At 33.5% G+C, this 22,619-nt stretch overlaps 2 protein-coding genes across 2 annotated transcripts; one reads left to right on the forward strand and one right to left on the reverse strand.

Annotated features, from left to right (window-relative positions):
• Positions 1-4,151: 4,151 nt before the first annotated feature.
• LOC100378803 (RAB6-interacting golgin-like) lies at positions 4,152-11,705 on the forward strand. Its single transcript, XM_006812962.3, has 5 exons — positions 4,152-4,528; positions 6,009-6,351; positions 6,869-6,970; positions 9,091-9,231; positions 9,673-11,705. Exons 1-5 carry the CDS (start codon positions 4,468-4,470, stop codon positions 10,151-10,153), a joined length of 1,128 nt encoding a protein of 375 aa, XP_006813025.1. The 5' UTR covers positions 4,152-4,467; the 3' UTR covers positions 10,154-11,705.
• On the reverse strand, positions 11,662-22,043 carry LOC102807046 (tRNA wybutosine-synthesizing protein 3 homolog). Its single transcript, XM_006812967.3, has 6 exons — positions 21,865-22,043; positions 19,956-20,033; positions 18,424-18,522; positions 16,989-17,060; positions 15,878-16,011; positions 11,662-11,961 (listed from the first exon to the last, which is right to left on the reverse strand). Exons 1-6 carry the CDS (start codon positions 22,036-22,038, stop codon positions 11,712-11,714), a joined length of 807 nt encoding a protein of 268 aa, XP_006813030.2. The 5' UTR covers positions 22,039-22,043; the 3' UTR covers positions 11,662-11,711.
• Positions 22,044-22,619: the final 576 nt, after the last annotated feature.

Genomic DNA, 22,619 nt, shown 5'->3' on the forward strand with positions numbered 1-22,619 from the left:
AATTTAAAATATTGTGAGAAATATTTAAATTCTTTATCCAACTTCAAGGGCACCCAATTAAAATTCAAGGCAAGATCCTGCACTCTTGGTTTGGCATATGAGAAAAGGAAATGGGCAAACTTGGATAATAATGATTGTATCTGTCCATGTTGCAAAAAGGAACCTGAAACACTGGAGCATTTCATATTACATTGTGAATGTTTCTCAGCACAGAGAAAAACTCTAATGGAAGGGATTGAAATGCTCCTATGTAACAAAAATGAAATAAATTTACATAAAGACTTCATAGCAAACAAAGAAGTGCTATGTTTAACCCTGGGTGACAGTACAAGGCAGTATAATTCAGTCCTGTGTGACGAAATTGATACTTTTACAAAAAAATTCTTAGTTGATGCCATGGACAGTAGAAAGAGGTGTACAGATAATATTTAATATTTTTCCAGTGTACTTCTTATATTTTAGTTTTCTTATTTTTTGTTGTTGTTGCTATTTTTAGATGTTTTTTGTTGTTGTTATATTTTGTTATCTTAGTTCATGTAACTTAATTTCTTTTTGTCTATCAAAAGTTTTTTATCCATAAGTCTTTGAGTGAAATGTATTTTTTATTTGGTGCAGCTCCTAGTTTACATAGTGAGCCCCTGTTACAAAAGGGAAGCAATAAATAAATAAATAAATAAATAAATAAATACACAGTAAGCAAACTGTTTCTGGTTCACCAAGAAAAAAAATGATAGTAATTATGTTTTTTTGACTGAGTTGATAAGCCAGCAACGGCCACTTATAGCGAATAATATTAAACATTCTGATTACAATGTATATCACCAGATTATGCTGCTGGTGTATATTATGGAAGGTAATATTACCTTCCTTGTGTATATGTGCACCGATGGCTATAAACCAACAACCGTATATTAAAAGCGACTATGGCCTCTACCCAGCATGAGATTTTAATTGGATCGAATATTTTAAAGGGCGGCAGTCGTCGTGTCGCGTCCTGTTCGATATGGGACTCATAGCTGAAACGGGGTAGTACATAATTTAACTACAGTTAAAGGCTACGCTGGGGATGGTGTGAACATTTTATAACTATAATTTTTTTATGAATCAAAGTGACTGGTTAAATTCAAATTGATCAATCCAGAAACGGTATGGCGACATCATCGTGAGTTCTAATTAATATTAATGAGCTTGTTCAATATCACCCAAAATCGACCAGCTCTTCATTTGGAATAAGCGGGTGATCACAGTTACAATGTCACTTGAAGGCTTGCGTGCGCAATAATTATGAATTTGAATGAAAGCTGACGATCGGTATTCACAAATTGCTATAAATATGTTTATATATTAAGGTAAAATACTTAAAATATGTTGGAATTTATTCCTATAGAGTAGCTCTTGCACGGTTTCGATGTTCTTCTCACTGCCTTCGCATTGAAAGAAATCTTGGTGTAATTGAGGGAGACGAACGTATATGCCCTCTTTGTGACATAGATGAAATTGAAAATGAGTTTCACTTTCTTCTTATTTGCCCATATTACCATGAATTGCGAACCTCGTACTTACCCAATACATTTTATAATACCCAGTCTTTTGATAAATTTATAGAACTTGTTACTTCTCAAAATTCTGACATTTTACAACCACTGGCTGCATACATCTTTCATGCATTGAAACTTAGGAACGAGATATGTGATTTTATTTAAATATTCTTTTTGTACATGTAAATACTTTTATGGGCCGATGGCTTTGAATTTGTAAATAAAGACCATTGATTATAAACTAAGATACAACTGTCTTCATTTTACTGTATTCTGGGCCGATACAGCAAGCCTGGAATATTTGCATTCGCTGTTAATAAAATATAAATATATAAGTGTTTAGTACTTGAAAATGACTATTGACAATCCATATTGAAAAGTATTATATATGTTCAAAACAAATGGAAAAAAAATGAACAACGATAATCGAACGGTTTTTCTTTAAAACAACTCCGAACGTATAGGAAGTTTAAATGCAATCATATCAAATTGCCTAGTTACGCTAAAACTACGATTTTAGTAACTCACATCAAATTATTGTGACCAATTGTTCAACATTGAAATAGGACGACACAAACAACACATCTTTATAAAGAACAAAATTTGCAACATGTGAAACCACGATCTTATTGAGAATGGCATTCATTTTTTAATGGAATGTCATCAATATAAAACCCATGGCACAAAACTGTTCACATTGACTAAACAACATTTTAACAGCAAACCAATGAACTAACAATTCATCTTATTACTTCTAAATGCTGTGGAAGAGTTAATTTTTCACTGGGTTTTAATTTTGCATATTCCAGTCGCTGACTGGAAAATGCGCCAAATTTTAAACCCAGCGAATATGTAAAATTTAGCATAGAACACATTATCTAAATGATAAAACCATGAATTTCAAACCCACTGAATATGCCTGAAATGCTAAATCAGTGAATTTTACACCCAGTAAAAATTAGTCATTTTACAGTAACATATGTGCATTCAAGTCGCACAGTTCTTCACTTGTCAACAAACCCTGAACTCAGTACATTTGTTGATATCTTTATCCTTTATCCTTTTGAGTGTTTTCATTTGTTTTTGTAACCATTGCTGTTTCTCCGTGGAATGCGTACTAGGTGTGTCTAAATGTTTACAATAAATATGCTCCTTACATGTATAGTCAGTGATTTTTTCAGCATGGCGAGGAACCATTAGTTCAACATTTTTACTGATACATAGTTATACTTTAATTTTGTACAGATGAAAAGAATGGAAACAAAAGGGGACTAACAACCTAAACAACTACAACAATAAATAAATGATTTATTAAAAGCGATAAAAATATTAGAATTCGAATATCTAGTATGTGGTTGTTAGAAAGCATGGCAAATAAGATAAAAAACATTCGACATAAATTTAGCAAGTTTCTTTTTGAAGTAAATTGGAATGTAATATGTCTTGCAGTATTTGGAGATTTAGGGTGGGCAGAAATCAATTATAATCATAACAAATCGCAAATACAGTATATGGATAGATTACAGAGAGTGGATGATATATTTTTTCTGAATGAATCCTGTAAAACAAGTCTAAAATTATATACTAGTAGATAAAAAAGTGACAACACCCTAATTGACAATGAAAAATATAATAATGGGACAAAACACTATGCAGATGAAAAGTTTCTACAAAATAAATGAAATGAAACGCTTTAATGAAACTATCCAGAATATTAACTTTCTAGAACACTATAGCTGTATTGAACTAATACAAATTATACTAAATATTCCTGTATGATCATTCATTGACTGGAAGAAAAAAAAAACAGGACAGGAAACATACAAGGGATGTAAGCTGTTTAATTGCGGACAGGAAGATATTTATCACTTCCCTTTCAAGCAACTAAATTCTACTTTACTTAGTGCTGACGAATAGAATACAGAAATGTGCTAGAAAACTATTTATTGTAGAAAGCTTCTTTTCGAAGCACGAAATTTTAATTTTTTATCATGATTGATATTGTAATGCGCGCTTCAGTGACGGGTTGTGATAATGAATTATTATTTGGGAAATTGTACATCAAAAGGAAACACATATATGGACATGCAGAGACTGAACTGTGTATAGTTTTGACGACTGTGTGTATTTGTTTATTAATAAGTGTTAGTATTAACTAATCTTATTAACATTGACTTGGCTCCCCGGCCTTTCCTGAAATATAGAACCATTTCTAGCTTGCAGTCATGCTTCTGTAATTTACACATGTTGTTCACAGTGCATTTTCCGTTTGTCAAATTTCAGGTGGTAACCATGACGAAATTTTCTTGTCATATTTACTTTATAATTATAATTATATACGCTAGCGCTCCCATGCATCACATGCGAAAGAAAATCGGGAAAATTTAACTGATCGATTGTATTTGAATTATAAGCCATCAAGTGACTGTGCTTTATCAAATATATTCACCCACCAAATATTTAAATCATTATATTCTTTAGTTCCCGGTCAATACAGTTTTTATTCTCTGTCATTTTTATTGAAAGATGTTTTACGTTGGCCATGTACGTTCTAGAAAATCTATGCTTTTGTTTTTCACATATTTATCTTACGGTGGCGCCCTAACCGAGTATCACATATTTCAAAATGGCCGCGCCCACTTAAAGTTATTTTGTCAATGATTGTATATTGTGAAACTTGTTTCACCTGTCATATATATATATATTCTCTGTATATAGAAATGGTGAACCGTTTTGTAGTAGTGTGAATCAGTAGTGTTTGCAGTATTTTCACGGATTGCCGATAGAAGCTGTTTTGCGGTTTGTTTGGCCTGGTATACGACGTGGCACCGCCAGCTGCGACCACTACTCTATGATGTGATTTGCCGACATTTCCACGTCAACGCGTGATGACGGTCAGTTCGACGTGATTTGCCAACATAAAAGGAACATGGCTTGGGCTGGTTTCACCGATGACCAGCTCCGACAATTAAAAACACCAGGAGCAGAAGGTGAGCGGACATTTTAACTACATTTTAAGTAAATGACTACCAACTTACAAAGGGACCTCCCAGAAAATTCTACCGTACTCTAATCGCACTGTCACAGTGCAGATAGATAGATAACACAGATGTGACACGGAAAGCTTTTATTTTTGAAAGCATATATAATAGAAGTCACAATGTAGCCTTTTGGAACATCAAGATCCAAGTTATAGTAGGTTATTTTTTTAAACGTGTATAAACATTTGATTTAAATTGACACCTATTTTATTAATTAACGACTGAATTAATATGTTATACATCTCGGGGTTTGATTTCTACTTTTAAATAATGAATGAATGAGGGCTGATAAATCTCTGAGTGTGAAGATAAATTGTCAGAATACATAATAGGTCATTCTAGAAATTAATTTATATAGTTACCGATAGATTGCAGGTTCTGTTAAATTATAATGTCAGGGTTTACATTGACTGGCATGCGAGTACATATATGTGATGGTGATATCGGACCAACTTCAGAGTCTGTAAACAAAATCACTGGTTTAAAACAAATAGAGATATAAGTGCAATGGAGAATAGAATAGAATCTTCTACTGCATCCATTTAGAAAATAAAATATAATAATGTTCCTTTCTCAGTTCTTCATCTTTATTAAATTTATGTCAATATCCAAAAAAAATACAAATTTTGCAATAAAGATTATTATTATTACATTTCTTAATCTGGTAAATAAGCAATGAAGAGTAGCTCGCAATTAAATCGATCACCACAGACATATAATGTGATTAATTAATTATGAAGATTTACATTTGGACAAACAAAAAAGTAAACAAAACTTAAATTGTGTATTTATAACACCCTGGAAATAATTTTACCCTTAGGTTTTGTTTATGCAGGCAGTAAACATATATTGGTCATATCAAATATATTATACATTTGTTACTGTTAACTTATGGCGTTTCAGAAAACAATAATTCTGGTATCTGCATCCAAGAACTATGCAAACTAGAACACAAATTTACAATGTTATTGGATTCTGTTTGACCTCACCAGCAGGGTAATGTAAAAAAAAAAAAAAACGTCTTCATCCAAAAATATATTCTTGGATTCTATTGGTTTGCTACTACATGCAATAATATGTGAAGATATTTGTTAAGGTGTCTGAAAGCAAAAAAGAGCTGTTACTACCTTTCTCAAAATCCAATCCAGAATGAAACAAACATGCAGAAATTGCATCAGACAAGTGTGCATGTGAAAGCGAATAGTTAGCTGAATTTCTCATCTCAATGTTTGTCTACCATTAAGGTTATTAACAAAATAAATAAAAAAATAAATAGATCGTATACATTGCCTCAGATAATACCTTCGCTGTACGATGTACTCAGACATAATTCGCGGTTTAAATATATAAAAAAATCTTAATTAATAATTTTATCCTTTAATTAAGTGTGCAAAGCAGACATGTTTTAATTTTTTTTTTTGACCCACAGATGATGAGGGATACGTAACAAAACAAAACAGAGCAATGGCATTGGCAGCGAAGAAACGACAACAACAACACAGGGAAAGACTGCTACAAGCCCAAAGACAGAGACAACTTCAGATGAACAAACATATAAATGATGACCAGAAACTCTCAGTTCCAAAGAAACCTAAAGCAAACCAAGTGCAGCAGAGCCAGGTGAATAAGAAACCACAATCTGAGAGAAAGGTTCGTTTTGAAGAGGACGGTCGGGGTGACGGTATTCAAGAAACAGAGGTGAATAATGAAGCTTCAGAAGAACATGAAGAAAAGAAGGAAATTATCGAGTTTGATGAAAAAGAAGTGCTGAGGTACAATACAGTATTTTATAAATAACTATAGTCAAAGCTTTACTGTACAGTTCAGGACAGAAAAGCATAGACATTTTTAAATATAAAATTTTATAAATTCAAAATGGCTCTTAAAATTTCAATTGACCAATCAAGCAATGATGTTGTGACATCATAGATAGTATGAATATTAATGAGTTAATCTCTGTCGTCCAATAAAAAAACACTTGAATACTTGGCATACTTGAATAGCTGTTGAGACGTGAACACAGTATTGACATAGACAATGTTGGCCTTTTGAACCAATTACAATTACATATTTGAATGAAAGCTGAGGGTCGATATGTATTAATATTTATATTTCTGTTTATAAATTAAGGAACAGGTTTGTGTGGCACACTGTATTCTGTTTTTCCTCCTAAGAGACAGCTTTACAATTTACTCATCAATGTAATGTTCTGTATTAGCTGATTTGCTGTTACTTTTTTTCTTATTTTAACCTTTTTTCTTTACAAACTTGGTTCTGTTTTCATTTAAGCCGAGAACTTTCCAACTTTGAGAAAAAACAGAAACAACAGAAGGAAATGGAAGAAGCAAATATAAGAAAAAAAACCATGCTTGCAAAAGCTATTGCTGATAGGTAAGTTACGTTCTAGATATCCTATGACATGTGTTAACATTGACAAGACTGATTAGCTATATTACCGGTATCCATAAATAAAAGATTCGATTTGCATAATTTCATTCTGGGTATTTCCAATTTGTAATAATCCCTTTTATATCATATCATATGGTTTTAGCATACTGTAAAATGATTAATTATTCACTTGGGTTTTAATTTTGCTTATTTCGCTGACTGGAAAATACGCTAAACTAAAACCCAGTAAAAATGTAAAATTGAGCATAGAACACATTAAATGATAAAACCATGAATTTAAAACCCACTGATTATGCCTGAAATCAGTGAAATTTAAACCCAGTGAAAATTAGTAACTTTACAATATTTCAATCAGCATTTTTACTCAAACAAGTGTCTACTTGCTTACAATTAGTTGCTCTGAGTACAGTGTCACAGTATGGTTGCAGTACAGTATGGCTGCAGTATGTTTCCATATTGGATTGTTAAGTTAATATACTTTTATATCACTCATGTCAATGCATAATTGGATGGATGAGTTAGCATATGCAAGCTGATGAAAAATACTGGTTAATCATGGTTTTGATGTTCTTAATAAAGATTCAAACCTGAATATTACAACTGATAGTCAACTCGACAAATATTTGCGTGTTTGTGAAAAGTCTCTTTTCCAGAGCACAACACAAATTCAATCCTAGTAGTGTTGTCAATTTCTACTAAATGAGGGTGCATTATGTGTGACATCATTCAAAGTTGTGTAACGTTTAATGTGAAATATCATTAGCTGAAACAATACAGTAAACATCACTTTGCACATACTGTAAAATGACTAATTTTCACTGGGTTTAAATTTCGCTGATTTACCATTTCAGGCATATTCAGAGGGTTTTAAATTCATGATTTTATCATTTAGATAATGTGTTCTATGCTCAATTTTACATATTCACTGGGGGTTAATTTGGCGCATGTTTCAGTCAGCAAAATAAGCAAAATTAAAATCCACTGAATAATTAATCCCTTTACAGTAATCATTTTATGTATGTACGAAAAGTATGCAGAGAAAAAAAGTATGCGGAGAAAAAACAAATCTTGCAACAAAACCATTTTTATCGCAGCAATACAAGAATTTCAGATTGGACACCAACAATTACTCATAATAATGCCGGCTAATAATTTATTTTGAAAAAAATATTAGTAACATTTCTGTCTGTTATCGAAAATTCACCAGTAGCCAAAAATGCTTGTCCACTGACGTGCTCAGCTTATTACATAATTAGCATAAATTAGCATGTGATTTGTAAGTGTAGTTCTGTTAAATTGTGATTGCTCCGTCTCGCATTTGGTAATGTGATAACAAGGTTACCGCCTGATCTCACTTAATCCTAGAACTGGTTGATACAAGTGACATCATAGGCTAGTGTTATCCATGAACCATAAAAGTGCATTCATTCCACATCACTAAAAAAATAAAGGCTTGTTAATATAATGAAGATGTAACCCAAATGATTCATAAACAGTAGGACACTTTGACCAGTCTGTACTTCTGATGTTTATATTATTAAACAAATTAGAGTTTTAGTTTTTGGGGATTGTCTAATACAGCAAATATTGTACACAGAAACTATATCAGTGTTTGAAATTATTGCCTGCTCATCTGCCCAAGACGAGCAACTTTCCAGTTGAGCTGGTAAAAAAAAAACTTACATGCCTGTCAACATTTTGTCTGTTTTAATTAAAGGTTTGAACGTGCCATTCTCATCTGAAGGCTGATATGAAGAACAAAACAAATTAAAATGGAAAAATTAATTTGTTCATCTTGTGTGTTGGCAGAATGTTGATTTTTTTGTGGTGCTTACTTGAAATGAGAATGAAAGAATTTTATAATTATCTTTAATTCAGTATTGGTGACATTTTAATATTATCTATCCTGGTGTTTGATTTACAAATTTTAAACACTGCTTATAACATACACATCATGACCTAACATCTCTGTGAAGCACTAAAATCTGCCAGTTTTGATATGTGCAAATAAAAACATTACTATAATTACATATGCAAATTTTGACACTACAAAGTGAAATAATTTCAAATTAATGTCATGTCAAATTTGTTGTTCATGTTAGGAAAAAGAGGGCCGAAGCAGAGACGAGAAAACTGAAAGAAGTGCAGAGAGAGTTGGGAAAAATTGATGGTTTGATAAGTAAAGATGTGGCCATGCTGAGAAATAAAATAGAAGATGCCAGTCGAGACTATGTTGAAGCACAGTAAGTATTGGGTTCTCAACTACAACACAAGGTTGTCAGTCATGTGAATGCAACAAGTCATGATAAAATAATTGGTTCATTTCTTCCGCTCCAATTACACAGTGGGTGGATCTTTTTTCATTATCTGCTAATTAACCATTTTCCATCCACTGAGAAATTCTGCATTTAATGTGAAATCTAACATGAAAACAGGACAAACAAATGTCGTAGCTTTGTAGTGGTGACCCAACATAAGATGGCATTCAACAAATGCAAAACTTTTCCCGACATTTCCACACTTACTCTTAATGATAGTCATACTTGGAAGTTTGACATTGAGCAATAAAAACAAATTTAAAAGTCTTCACCTTCATACAATATGCACAGTCTCTGGTACTAAAAATACAGGGCAACTAAAAAAGTTGGAAAAGTGTTGATGATATTTTGTTTTTTTCACCACAGGAGAAGACTTGAAAAAGCTGAAGCTGAGTTTATTGCTGCCAAAATAGACTTAAATGAAAAAACTGATGTTAAAGATAAACTTGTCGATCATCTATATGCAATAATACAAGAAAATGAAGAAAGGAAAGCAAAGAAATTGGAGGAATTAACTGTTAAACTAGAGGTTGAAGACTTGGAAGAATACAGTGAGAAACATGATGCAGCTATTCAGATTAGCGAGACTGTAGTTCAGACACAGCCAGCATCTACTACATCAACAGCCACAGATTCAGACGTGGAGAAAAAAGAATCAGAGTCTAAAAATGAAACAACACAATCGCCACCACCCCCAACAGAGGAGAAACCGAATACCACTCGAACAGAAGCAGATTCATCAAAGGTAGAAGCGAAGGAATCAGTGACTACAAATGTAACGACTGAATCAACAGACATGAACAGTGAAAAAGAGATTAAATCTGAAGCTGTATGTAGTAGCAGTTGACTTGAGATCAATAAAGCGCCTAATCCAGATACTTTCTAGGGCATAATCTTGATGACTTTTTACAAGGATTCTGCTTCCTACACTCAACAAAGACCAACTTTAGGACAAGATGAGTCTCCAACATTTAAGTTACTGATGAAAGATTGACATGTCCTTCATCCAACCATCAAAGCTCTTGATTATAAATTATTGCCCTCTGTTGCCAATGACGGAATGGTCAAACTTACATATCAAACACGAATTCTGTACACTAGTACTTTTTTAAAAAATTTTAATTCTTAGTTTTGTAATTGTTATATTCGTCATAGGAAAGATAGTTATCTTTGCCTATGTCACCTCATCAGGATCATGCGAGGTGATATGTACATCGTATTCAGGTGATGATCCAAGCTTTGGCATTTCTTAGATTGCCATGGCTTCCTTATGTACTTCATCATTGGTAGTCTGTTGTATTTCAGGGATGAAAATATATTCAATTTGTTTCTTTTCTGCTGCACTAGTTTTAAAAAGCTTGTTTGTTTTACAGTTACTAAAATACATCGCTACTACTTGTTCAAGTAATATATTTACCACCACTAGGTGGCGCTGTTCAGGAAAAGGAATTTTCTCTTTTCGGTACTGTATTTTGTAGTGATTCCATGGTACATCTCTTTTTTGTTTGCAATGATGTATCTATATAGTTACCAGTGAGTTATAAAACACTTAACGTGGCTCAATAACAGTGACAAGGTGGTACTGTAAAATCATTTGGTTTTGCTGAAGGGATGAGTAAAGGAAAATAAAATCCAGTGAATATGTTTTCCCTACATTTTACAAAAATCAGTGAAAATAAATTATTTTACAGTAATTTATTATGCAAAAATATACATTCAGATTAGAGTTATTTTGAGCAGTTCACAATCCTAAGTTCAGTGTACTGTAAAATACTTAATTTTCGCTAAAAAGGCTTTTTGGGTTTTTTGTATGGAATTTATTTGCACTGATTTTTGATGAGTTGAATGTGAAATATATTGAAAAAGGTATATTCGCTGGATTTTATTTTCACTGAATCATACCTTCAGCGAAAGTAGCAAAAATAAATTCCAAGTGGAAATAAAGTATTTTACAGTAACTCCATCTGCACTCTGCAAAATGTTCACATTTAATTTAATTTCCATAAAAACTACTTATTCCAACTTAAGAAAAGGCAGTCTACTTGACAATTCATGTATTATGATTCAATGCAATGTGACTTAAGGACAAGGTCATCGCACCACACATGGGAGACATGGGACCCATACAAAAAAAAAGATGGTGGTTTGAGTGTTACCAAGGTTTAATTAGACAATTTGACTTTTTGGAATCTTCATTGATGTATTATCAATGAAAGATTCCAAAATATCTAAGGCGGTCGTACTTGTCATTGGAAGAGCACGTTAGATTGTTGGAAAATTATCAGCACAAAATCCTGCACATGTGTGGTGTGTCTTCTGTCCTTCACTCTTGAATAAGCAATAATGTAACACGGGTTTCATCAAGTGCATGAATAAATTATCTTCAATTTTCATAAAAATATGTCTCAAGTGTCAAATAGTCCTGCAATATCCTCCGGATCCAAGTCAGAGTTATTCTGTGGACTGTCCACATTGTGAGGAGTTTTACAAGTTGGATTGCTGTGATCGAAATGTTTCTGCTCATATTTGTTGCTATGTTTTCTCTGACAGTATTCGCAGACAACTGTTTTCTTTCTTGACTTGCCACTTATCTGAGCAGCGAGTGTTGACTTGTCGTTTGTCACCGCCATATGTGCTTTTAAATTGGTGAAGAACCTGCAAGAGAAAAAAACACTATGTTGTCAGTTTCAATGATAAACATAGAATACTGTACATACAACACAATCCCATTTATTGTAAGCAATTCTCATCTAAACAAGACATGAAATGTCACAGTCCCCGTTATTTGATTATAAAGTTGTACAAGGAACATCTGCAAGCAGGTGAATAAATATGTACTCTTTGTGGTTACAACTCATCATAAAGTGATTTCCGATGATCTAGTTTTGTATTGACAACTAAAAACTTCCACTGACCCATGTTCAGAATCTCAGAGTACACAAGTGCAACAAAACTATTTGTCATACATGTATACTTGCTCAAGAAACTGCATTCATAAATCTGAGTGAACCTTGATGTACCGGTACATGACTTCTTTGTTAATCAGGTCTTAGTATATTACCAAGACCTGGGTTTGTTTCAACATCACTACTGGGCATCAGAATCATTCTCATGTTGTCAAATACAATTTGTTATTAACACAGTAAGGTTTATTATTTAAAATGTATTCATTGTACATAGAACAACATCTGTTAATTTAAACAATTGTAAAAGCTATGTTTTCAGAGCAAGTACATGTAATAATTAAGAAAGCCAGTTGCGATAAAGGTTGGTCTGCTCATTCCCTTCAATGGAGAAGAAACAAATAATTGTTTGAAGTCTTTTTAGTGCAGTGATATTATTGCATTTCAATCATTATTAATTGGTATAAAATACTGTAAACCATTTAATTTTCACTTCTAGATATATTCAAGATTTTGTGAAATTTGTGTACAACATTTCAATAAAGTCCCTGACACTCCATGTTGTAGGAACCCAGAAAAAATTGCCTTGCGAAATTGAAGCAGTTCACAGCACCACTGTAAAAAAAAAAAAAAAAAAAAAAAAAAAAAAAAAATAGGTTAAAATAAGTATAGTCAAAGACATACACATGTGGGTTCATAAGACATATGTCCCAATACTCTCCGTGATTCAATATCAGTCCTATGTATAACGCTGTGTTGATCAGGCGAACTAATTGACAATGGCCCTACAGGTATCGCTATGAAATCACAGTAGTTTTGTATTCTTCTAGCATTTCGACTATGGAAAAATATTTGTTTTTGAAAGTGGACGAATTATTAGAAGAAAAACAGAAACTATTTTTTTAGTATGAATTCTAGTAACTGAAATGCAGGATTGAAAAAGAACAAGACAATACGCAAGATTGATAAACCTTCCGCGAGCACTCCTGAAATTTCAGATCATTGGTACCATGTTTTTGGATACATTCAATGACCTAATACATAAAATCACATTTGTTATTGCTCAATCACTTGACCCTGTATGGCACAAGATTGCAAGCTTCTATCATAAAATTGGGTTATTTATTTGATGCAACGAAACATGCATTCACAGCAGACGGAAATTCGTTTGAGATATTACTGGATTTTTGTATTCAGTTTTCCATTTCAACCACAATCATCACTCAGAAACAAAAACAATAAATGTGTAGGTAGGCATTTTAACAATTGCACAATTAATATTGGATGAAAACATCATTACCGATATAAATCATAATCATAATTAAAAATAAGATCACATTTAATTTATTGTTAACACCACGACGAACAAAATAACCGACAGCAAAACCAAGCGAGCTACAGAACTGCAGCTAGGTCATTCTGAGTTTCGCAAGTGAATAACTTGCTTGTTTTCGAAGTATTGCAATTGTTGATTATTATTCAGTAATGATTATAATAACGCACAAAAATTTAATTTGTTGAATTTTTATAAACTGGAAGTAATATTCAACTTAGTTTCATCGTAAACGAATGATTTCGGTCGAATGTAAATGCGCGAAGCGATAGATATCCGCCTTGTTCTCATTTACACGTGGCTCATTTAAATATGTTAATGACGGTTCAGTGACCTCGTGGTGAACGCAACGTGGTAGTAGATTTACCGATGTTCTGGCAAGATCTTTATGCTTTGATTTTGACAGGGAAAACGACATGATTTTTTTTTTAATCAAAAAATTAGTTGTTTTCAAAATATAAACTGAGCATTCAAAGAATAATTTAACATTGTTTGCAGAAATAACAGCTCATTGTCGAAACGAAGCTTACCAATTCGGGCTATTCACAATAGGTGTCAATGACTACGGAAAAATATAAAGTAGACTCTTTTAGGCGCCAGGAGTGAATGAAATATCTAAAATATTTAAAAAAAAAACTAAAAAAAAAATGCCGAAAAAACGCCGGGCGATTTCATGGTTCGTTGCAGACTACTCGACCGAACGTCCATACACGTGTTGTCACTGCACATCGGCCATGTTGAATCGTACGAGATCGGCAAAATCTTCATTACAACTAACAGTTTAATGCTCACAACATAAAAATACGAATATAATCATATGCAACCTACTATTATATAATGAATAAATTGATCGACACAGGGACATCCCCCCCCCCGAGTTGAGGATATTTCAGAAATCGCGTCACAAGCAAAAGACCGGATAACGATTTACTAACTTGAAACTATGTCCCCATGAATTAATCGTCGTGTACAATAATTTGACAGGGTATACAATTTACAAACTAGTTTCGTAGATTGGAAACAATTGTTTGCTTTTTTGGCTTTTCACAAGAATATAAAGCTGGCAATCATCATAATATTCACGTCCGTACGTACGCCACAGAATGTACACCAATCTTCCCCAAAATACATTCAATTTTGTAGAAACTGGAGAACTTACCTTTGTTCATGAAATCAAATAAGGTTACTAGTTCTTCTAGTAACTAGTGAATGAGACCACTGAGCCGAACAGAATACATGTATAAACAGTACTATAATAAATTGCACGCAATGGAGAAATCACGTGCTGTAGCGTTACTCACAGATCTAATCTACTGTAAAATATTTTATTTCAGCTGGAATTATCATTCGCTGAAAAGACTTTTTCTGGCTGTTTTTGTATTGAATTTATTTTCATTGATTTTTGACAAGTTTGACTGTAAAATATAGAAAAAAGGGAATATTCGCTGGATTTTATTTTAACTGAAACATTCCTTCAGCGAAAATAGCAAAAAAATGTTGCAAGCAAAAATAAAGTATTTTACAGTAATTAATTTATTCTGAGCATGCGCAGACGTTCTGTCAATGTTGCCGGGAGAGGTAATTTTTGATAAAAAACGTGAAAAAGACCCACTTGGGATTTTCAGATCTGGAAAAAAAATTACGTGCATACTCGGAAGACACTTGTTCATCAATCTGCCAAGTTTCACTGATACCTGCTGTAGAATTTCTGAGAAAATGTTGGAGACGGAAAAAGGGCAAAACCTGAATTATAAGTCCCCTTTTCAGGCTGCGCCTGAACGGGGACTAATAATATTGTCTCATTTCTGAACACCTTGTTACTGCCCTGTGGTACCTCACTGATACATATCCACGACGAATTGCAACACCATCCATTTCTGTAGACATGTACATTTGAACTTCAATTTGATGGTAAATTCTAACATTTTGCATGGGGATATGCAGTACAATATGAATATTCAAAGGTTAGTAAAACTATAGTTCTCTTCTCCATTTTTGTTCTCACTCATTTTAAATAAAAGCAGGCAAATCTCACAACCTAGGCAGATAATTTTGGCAATCAGAATATACTTCAAATGTGGTTAAAATCAAGTCTAGCCACCTGAAAAATGAACGCCGATATCCTAGGCAATCATTGCCAACCCTAATTTATTTAGAGTGAAAATGATCCTTGATTTATATGAGGGTGTGTGATGTGTTGACTCAGGAACACAGGAAACATCAAAGAAACCAGAGGGCCATTACAAAAGTATGTATTCTAACGCATGCAATAAAGTAGTCCCAAAAACAACACAGGGTGCAACAAGATGCTTCATTCACTAAATTTCCTTCCTACCTGTCAATTCTTGCCATGTTTTCTTCTAGTTTTTGGTTGGCTAGTTTAATAATGTACTCAATATATTGCACAGAGACAATAAGCTTAGATTTGGCTGCTATAGGAACCTCAAGTCCATGGGTACTCCGAACAGCCTGTAAGTAAAAATCATGTTATCAGTGGTTCCACTGTGTATATAGGGTTGTTCCAGTAGACGAGTTGAGACATCTACTATGTACAAAGGTATTTCCCGTAGAAAACTGTGATTGTTGTGAAACTGAAGTAATGTCAAGTATTTTATTTTAGCTGGAATTATTTTTCGCTGAATAGACTTTTCACTGATTTTTGACATGTTGAATGTAAAATATAGGAACAACAGTATATTCGCTTGATTTTTTTTCACTGAATCATTCCTTCAGTGAAAATAGCGAAAAGTATTTTACAGTATGTTGAAACCATAATTTCATGCATCTACTCAGAATTATTAGTGTAAGCTGCCATCCACTGATCAATACATCAAATGTTGAAATTGTGTATAAAGTATATTTATATATACGTGTATAATTAATTTTTATGAACAATAAAAACTCATTGAGCTTTGTTTGTCCAAGATACAGTTTGCCTGATATGACCCTACAGTACTCCCAAAATAAAATAAGTGGAGAAGTGAGGCAGGATATCTTTTGATATATCATAATTCTGGCTAAAACAAAAACATTTCAGCTCATTTAATTTTTTTAGCTTGTTCTAGAACATACTTGCATAAGTGAGAATGCAATTTTAAAGTTGAAATTACTGTAGATTCCCATGGATTAATCCACTTATTCACTGTAATTTCCACTGCTGCCTGATAGAGAGATCAGTCAACTCAAGACATTGTACTACAATATATTTTGGATGAAATTTGAGGAATATATGTTTAACTATGTTTACTATCAGACGAAAACGTTCGGTTAATAAAGTTTTATACAGTTGAAATATTGTGCAAGTTATGAAGCACAAAATCTTTTTGTAAATGCAAGCAAGATCGGCTGAAAATTTGGAAGTAAACAGATGTGTGAAGGATAAAATAAGAAGCAATCTTGAATGATTTTGTGTGAGATTATAACTAGTAAAGAATAATAAAACTTACTGCAATTATTTTACCACTTTTACCGATTGACATACCAGAATTACGAAAACCTGATTCAATTGCAACTTGATGCTGCAAAAGGATGTCAGAAATAATAATAAATATTAAAAGGAATGTACGAACATTATTATTTATTGCGTTTTATTACTATGCCATTGGTCTGTACATAAATATTGTAAATTCAATATAATATCAGTCCAGTTGCTGATTTTTATCGGCTAATTCCATGGTGTATACTAGTACTGTATTTGCACTATTTTAAGCGCACACAAACCAACCATTGCATAGACACAATATTATTATTTACGTACATACACTTATCGATATACAGTAAACTTTTTATTTGTGCTGCTAGAAACTTTCACGATTAAATGTTCGTGAGGAAAACAATTTGCAAACGTCAATGTTGCACCATATATTTAGGACACCATTGATATTTTCAGTAAATGTACTCATGCAAATTTGCAGTATGTGCACATTAATATTGCAAGCAATCATCATTAAAGTACAAAACATAATTTATGACACAAACACTCAAGTTTCAGTATAAAATATTTTATTGGCATAAGGGACGCTCACCGTGTCCCACCTAAGCTGCACTACACTAGAAAAAACAGCGAACATAACAATAGGCGATACACACTGCATGGTGACACGGTGAGCACCCAGACATGAAACATAACACTAGGCGATACACACTGCATGGTGACACGGTGAGCACCCAGACATGAAACATAACACTAGGCGATACACACTGCATGGTGACACGGTGAGCACCCAGACATGAAACATAACAATAGGCGATACACACTGCATGGTGACACGGTGAGCACCCAGACATGAAACATAACAATAGGCGATACACACTGCATGGTGACACGGTGAGCACCCAGACATGAAAACAGTAGAATAAACACAAAGAGAAATAAATATTTAACTGAAATAAAAGCATGTAAAACGACATTGTTCAAAAAACTATACTAGCCCTCAAATGATATTGTTAGAATTAGTAAATGTAGGTAGAAGCAGTGTGACTGCAACTACAGGTAGAAACAGCATGACTGCAACTACAAGGTAGAAAAACAGCGTGACTGTAGCTCTACAAGAACAAGGATTAGTAGGTAGAGGTAGCTCTACAGGTAGAAACAGCGTGACTGCAACTACAAAGAAATCAGTTAGCTATGAGGTAGAAACAGCGAGCACTGTAACTACAATGATATGAACAATGAGATATGAACCAGTATTGAGGATTACAATGTTTATCTTGGGGGGGGGGGGGAAATTGCCCACCTAAATGTAATACTCAACTTCACCCCTTAAAGAGTGCCAGGATTAGGGGGTACTGCACTAGACCTATTGATGTGATCTTTATTTTTGAAACTAAATCAGTATGTTTAATTACAAATGAAATCAACAGTAGAATTTTGTTTCTTACCAATAGCCTTGCATCTTCCAATGTTCTACACTGTACATGCAAAACAAATGGTTCAAATTTCAATGTAGCATCATCTTCGATGTCATGCACTGATTCTTTCTGTAATATGATGTACGTTAAAGAGCTATTAACTGAATAGTATTATTAAGAAATATGCACTAATTAAAAACGCCATTCTAAAAATGCACACACAATCACACTTTTATAAGGATGTAGTAGAGGTTATTTCTATTGCAATTGCATAGCTCATTTCTGAAGTAACATATTCTTTGAATCCCATCAAGTTTTATATTTTTAGAAAGCTTATTTTTCAAATAATATGAAAAAAATATTCCAACAAAAAAATGGAACCGAGTAATCATGTGATCGCTGTGCAAATAGAGAGGTGTTATTTTCGAAAAACAGAAATAAAGCCACAGAAATGATGTTCGTGGTACTTAGAGATACTATAAAAGATTTGAACTTAATTTCCCAGTTCATCTACTGTTAATGTAAAAATTATGTCATTTCCAATGATCAAAGTAGAGACTATAATGCATCATGATCTGTTTTGACCATGCATTTTAAGATATATTGTAGAGTCAATATTATTAGAGGCATCTTCATCAAATAAGGTAGTTAATAAGTTTAGTGTTAATTAATAATTGTCTGGTCATCTCAAATTCACAGAGTTTACTTGTCAAGTTCAAGTGGTGTCTCTGCAAAAAGCACTGTGACGTTCAGTCAGCAGTGTAGTACAAAATGATACTATACTATTCTCTATCTATTTATAGTAATCAAGTTTTTCAATATAATTTCTTCACCTCGCTTTCCATTGTGCCTTTATGTATGCTATAATTGGTAAGCACAAATTGTTATTGTAAATGATTGTGAATGCTACATTTGTGATGAGCAACTTCACTGCCTTTATTCTGTTATTGTGCAATTATGACTCAATTTAAGGATATGAGTTATAGTTTCACTTTTCCTTGTTTAACCTGTATATTACTAGCACAATACAAGTATCTAACTTTCACAAAAACGACGTCCTTGACTCCCATTTTATATTATTTCAGGGATTTTTTTAAACAAGGGAACAGGGGCACAGCACCCTCATGCCATGGCTATGCGCCCCCTCACCCTGGGGAGCAGATCCTCTGGAACCATAAAATTCTGATTGACCAGGAATTACACAAGTCTGATAGTAATTTTGGCCTAAGGAAGCCATAGAATGCTCCATTTTAACTTAGAATAAACAAAAACTTCACACCCTGGTGGGGAAAACCCTATCTCCCCCACTTGGTGGCGCCGCTGAATTGCAGTGCTCCCTCTTGCATTTTTTTTCTAGAAAAACCCCTGTTATTGCCAATAATTAATAGCACAAAAATCTCAAATAAAAATCTCAATGTTTTTGTGAACTGTATTTAACATTATTCAGTCAGCCAAGTACTCTTACATTGATCTGACTAGATAAGGGTTTAATCTATTCCAGATGATCGTCTCTGACTCATCATGCGAACGAAAGATGACTACATTCACCTGATAGTACATACCACACCATTGATGTCAGCAGAACCATGTGTAACATACAACCATTTACAGCCTTTTTTCCTTACACTAGATTCACTGTCCTAAAAGAGAGATAATTATCAGTGAGACATACAAGCTACTGGTACATGTAGCACCACATGGACTAATATTCCAAGCATTGCAGCATGTAATCTTGTGCAGGTTGCTCCATACTAATCTATTATTATGCAAATTCACAACAATGATAAATTTGAATACAGTGAAAGGCATGAAACTGGCGATGTTGTAAATGTTAATGTAATTTTTTTTTATAAATCGAAATGACTGGTAGAATTCAATCCAGTAATGATATGGCTGCGGCATCGCAAGTTCTAATCAATATTTATTCAATGCCATCCAATCAGCAACTCTTCATTTTGAATACTGCAAAAGCATACATGTAAATTACTCACTGGGTTTTAAATTTTGCTATTTTCGCTGATGAGTAAAATCCACAAAATTAAATCGACGTGATCATGTAAAATAACAACAAGGAGCCTGTCGGCTGAGATAGCTCCGCTGTTAGCAGTGCACATTTCAATTAAAGAACTGAAGACATCATTAGAAAATGAACAATATGTATAGTATCAAAACAATCGGACTTACAGTTTTTAACAAGAAGTCGAAAATATCACTTCCTACCAAAAATGACAAAAATATTCACCAAAATTAGAGAATTGAAGATATCATCACGAAATGAACAAATCTGAGAAAGGTCTACATGTAGTATCTATATATGTAATATCAAAGCAATTTAATTTTTGGTTTTTAACAAGAAGTCGTAAATATCACTTTTACCAAAAATGACAAAAATATTCACCAAAATTAGAGAATTAAAGATATCATTACAAAATGAACAAATCTGAAAGAGGTCCACATGTAGTACCTATATATATAATATCAAAGCAATTGCACTTGCGGTTTTTAACAAGAAGTCGAAAATATCACTTTTTACCAAAAATGACAAAAATATTCACCAAAATTAGAAAATTGAAGATATCAACATGAAATGAACAAACCTAAGAGAGGTTCACCCAAGGTACATATACACCAAGTATCAAAGCATTCAGGCTTGTAGTTTTCAAGAAGAAGTTGAAAAAGTAAAACATTGACACGGACGACAGACGCCGCCGGACAATCACTCATATGATAAGCTCCGCTCGACAAAGTCGACAGTGGAGCTAATAAAACTCATTGTTTTGAATTTGAATATGCTCAAAACATCAAAATAGTGAAATTAAATGTCAGTGACAATAATTATTTTTACAGTAAGTGGGTGTTCACAGTTGCCATATAGACAGTGTAGAGCTGTACACAGAGCTAGTCTAAGATCAAGATTCATAGACCATTTTTTTCTCGTTACTACTGTCGCAAACACAACATACTATGCAATTTATTAGTATTACAGCTAAATTATTTCTCGAATTTTACGTCTGTTTCCTAGTATCATCACAAAAGTTCTAGCTGCAGTTCTGTTGATCGCTTGGTTTCGCTGCAGGTTAATTCGTTGCGTTAACACCACGACGAACGAAATAACCCACAGCGAAACCAAGGGAGCTACAGAACTGCAGCTACGAAAGGTCCACGGGTTATTCCAGTTTTTGTACACCCCCCCCCCCCACGGATGGTTTAATTCCGAGGTGTCATATTTTTGACTACAGTTTTACATTTACAAGAACATTCATTCATACCCATCCGTATACGTCAAATCAGTAAAGTTTCCAGGGCTGTGTGTTTATAGTTAACAAAAATCCGACACCTGAATGGTGGATTTGAAACCATAGGGTGTCATAACCTTAATATCCATCCGTAGGGAAGGGGTGGTGGACAAAAACTGGAATGACCCCACAGTCAGCCTAGAAATAACAAGATGATCAAGTTCAATGTTTTTACCTCTGTAAAAATGCTTATCCGTCCGGAACATGAACTAGTAGTAAAATACTGTTCATGCTGATTAATGTAGTTGACAAGATCGATAATCGCCTCGTCTATGCTACCCTTTTTACTTAAATCCACTGATTTTAAGCATGACTCTTTTCGCCGATCAAAATGTATGGAGGCTGACATCTTGTATGCTGATTCTTGGGTACACTAGCGCCCTCAAACTTGGCCTAGTGTTATTTTCAAATTCAGATTCAGAACGCAGTGATGTTATCATCATGTATTTTACCAAATATAAAATGTACAAACAAACAATTATATTAAAAAAAATAATTTTAATGTCATGTTTTTTTTGTTGTTTTTTTCGGATTTCTGAGGCACTGGGATCTGAATCTGAGACTGAACCCGAGGCTAACTTCACGCTCACTGCTTTGTTTTTAGAGTGTTATTTTATTTGTTGTACCACAGGGTGCCTGGGAACTATGATCAACTGTACGCAGTCTCTATGGGGAATGTGTATCGGTTGGTATCTAGTAAGAAATAGGAAAGTGATGAAGGTTCCAGCGAGCCCATATTTGTTAAACTGAAAAAAAAAACAGACGAAAAAAAATGGAAAATAAAATCTATAAAAAATACCAACTTGAAGAATATTGGTTGCTCTTTTAAATTTCACCAAAGCCATACCTATATTTTACCGATATCTGCAGAATAAATCAAGAAAACTACAAAACTTGACTCCATTTATGGCCTATTTAGAATGTGTCAAC

This window comes from Saccoglossus kowalevskii, chromosome 17 (assembly GCF_978046115.1).
Source record: "Saccoglossus kowalevskii chromosome 17, keSacKowa6.1, whole genome shotgun sequence".
Taxonomy (NCBI): domain Eukaryota; kingdom Metazoa; phylum Hemichordata; class Enteropneusta; family Harrimaniidae; genus Saccoglossus; species Saccoglossus kowalevskii.

Coding starts and splice junctions, on each gene's coding strand:
- LOC100378803 (XM_006812962.3), top strand. CDS start 4,468: ATGGCTTGGGCTGGTTTCACCGATGACCAGCTCCGACAATTAAAAACA. Junction 6,352..6,868: donor GATGAAAAAGAAGTGCTGAG/GTACAATACAGT, acceptor TTTTCATTTAAG/CCGAGAACTTTCCAACTTTG. Junction 9,232..9,672: donor CGAGACTATGTTGAAGCACA/GTAAGTATTGGG, acceptor TTTTCACCACAG/GAGAAGACTTGAAAAAGCTG.
- LOC102807046 (XM_006812967.3), bottom strand. CDS start 22,038: ATGTCAGCCTCCATACATTTTGATCGGCGAAAAGAGTCATGCTTAAAA. Junction 17,061..18,423: donor TGGAAGATGCAAGGCTATTG/GTAAGAAACAAA, acceptor ATCCTTTTGCAG/CATCAAGTTGCAATTGAATC. Junction 16,012..16,988: donor AAAGTGGTAAAATAATTGCA/GTAAGTTTTATT, acceptor TTTTACTTACAG/GCTGTTCGGAGTACCCATGG.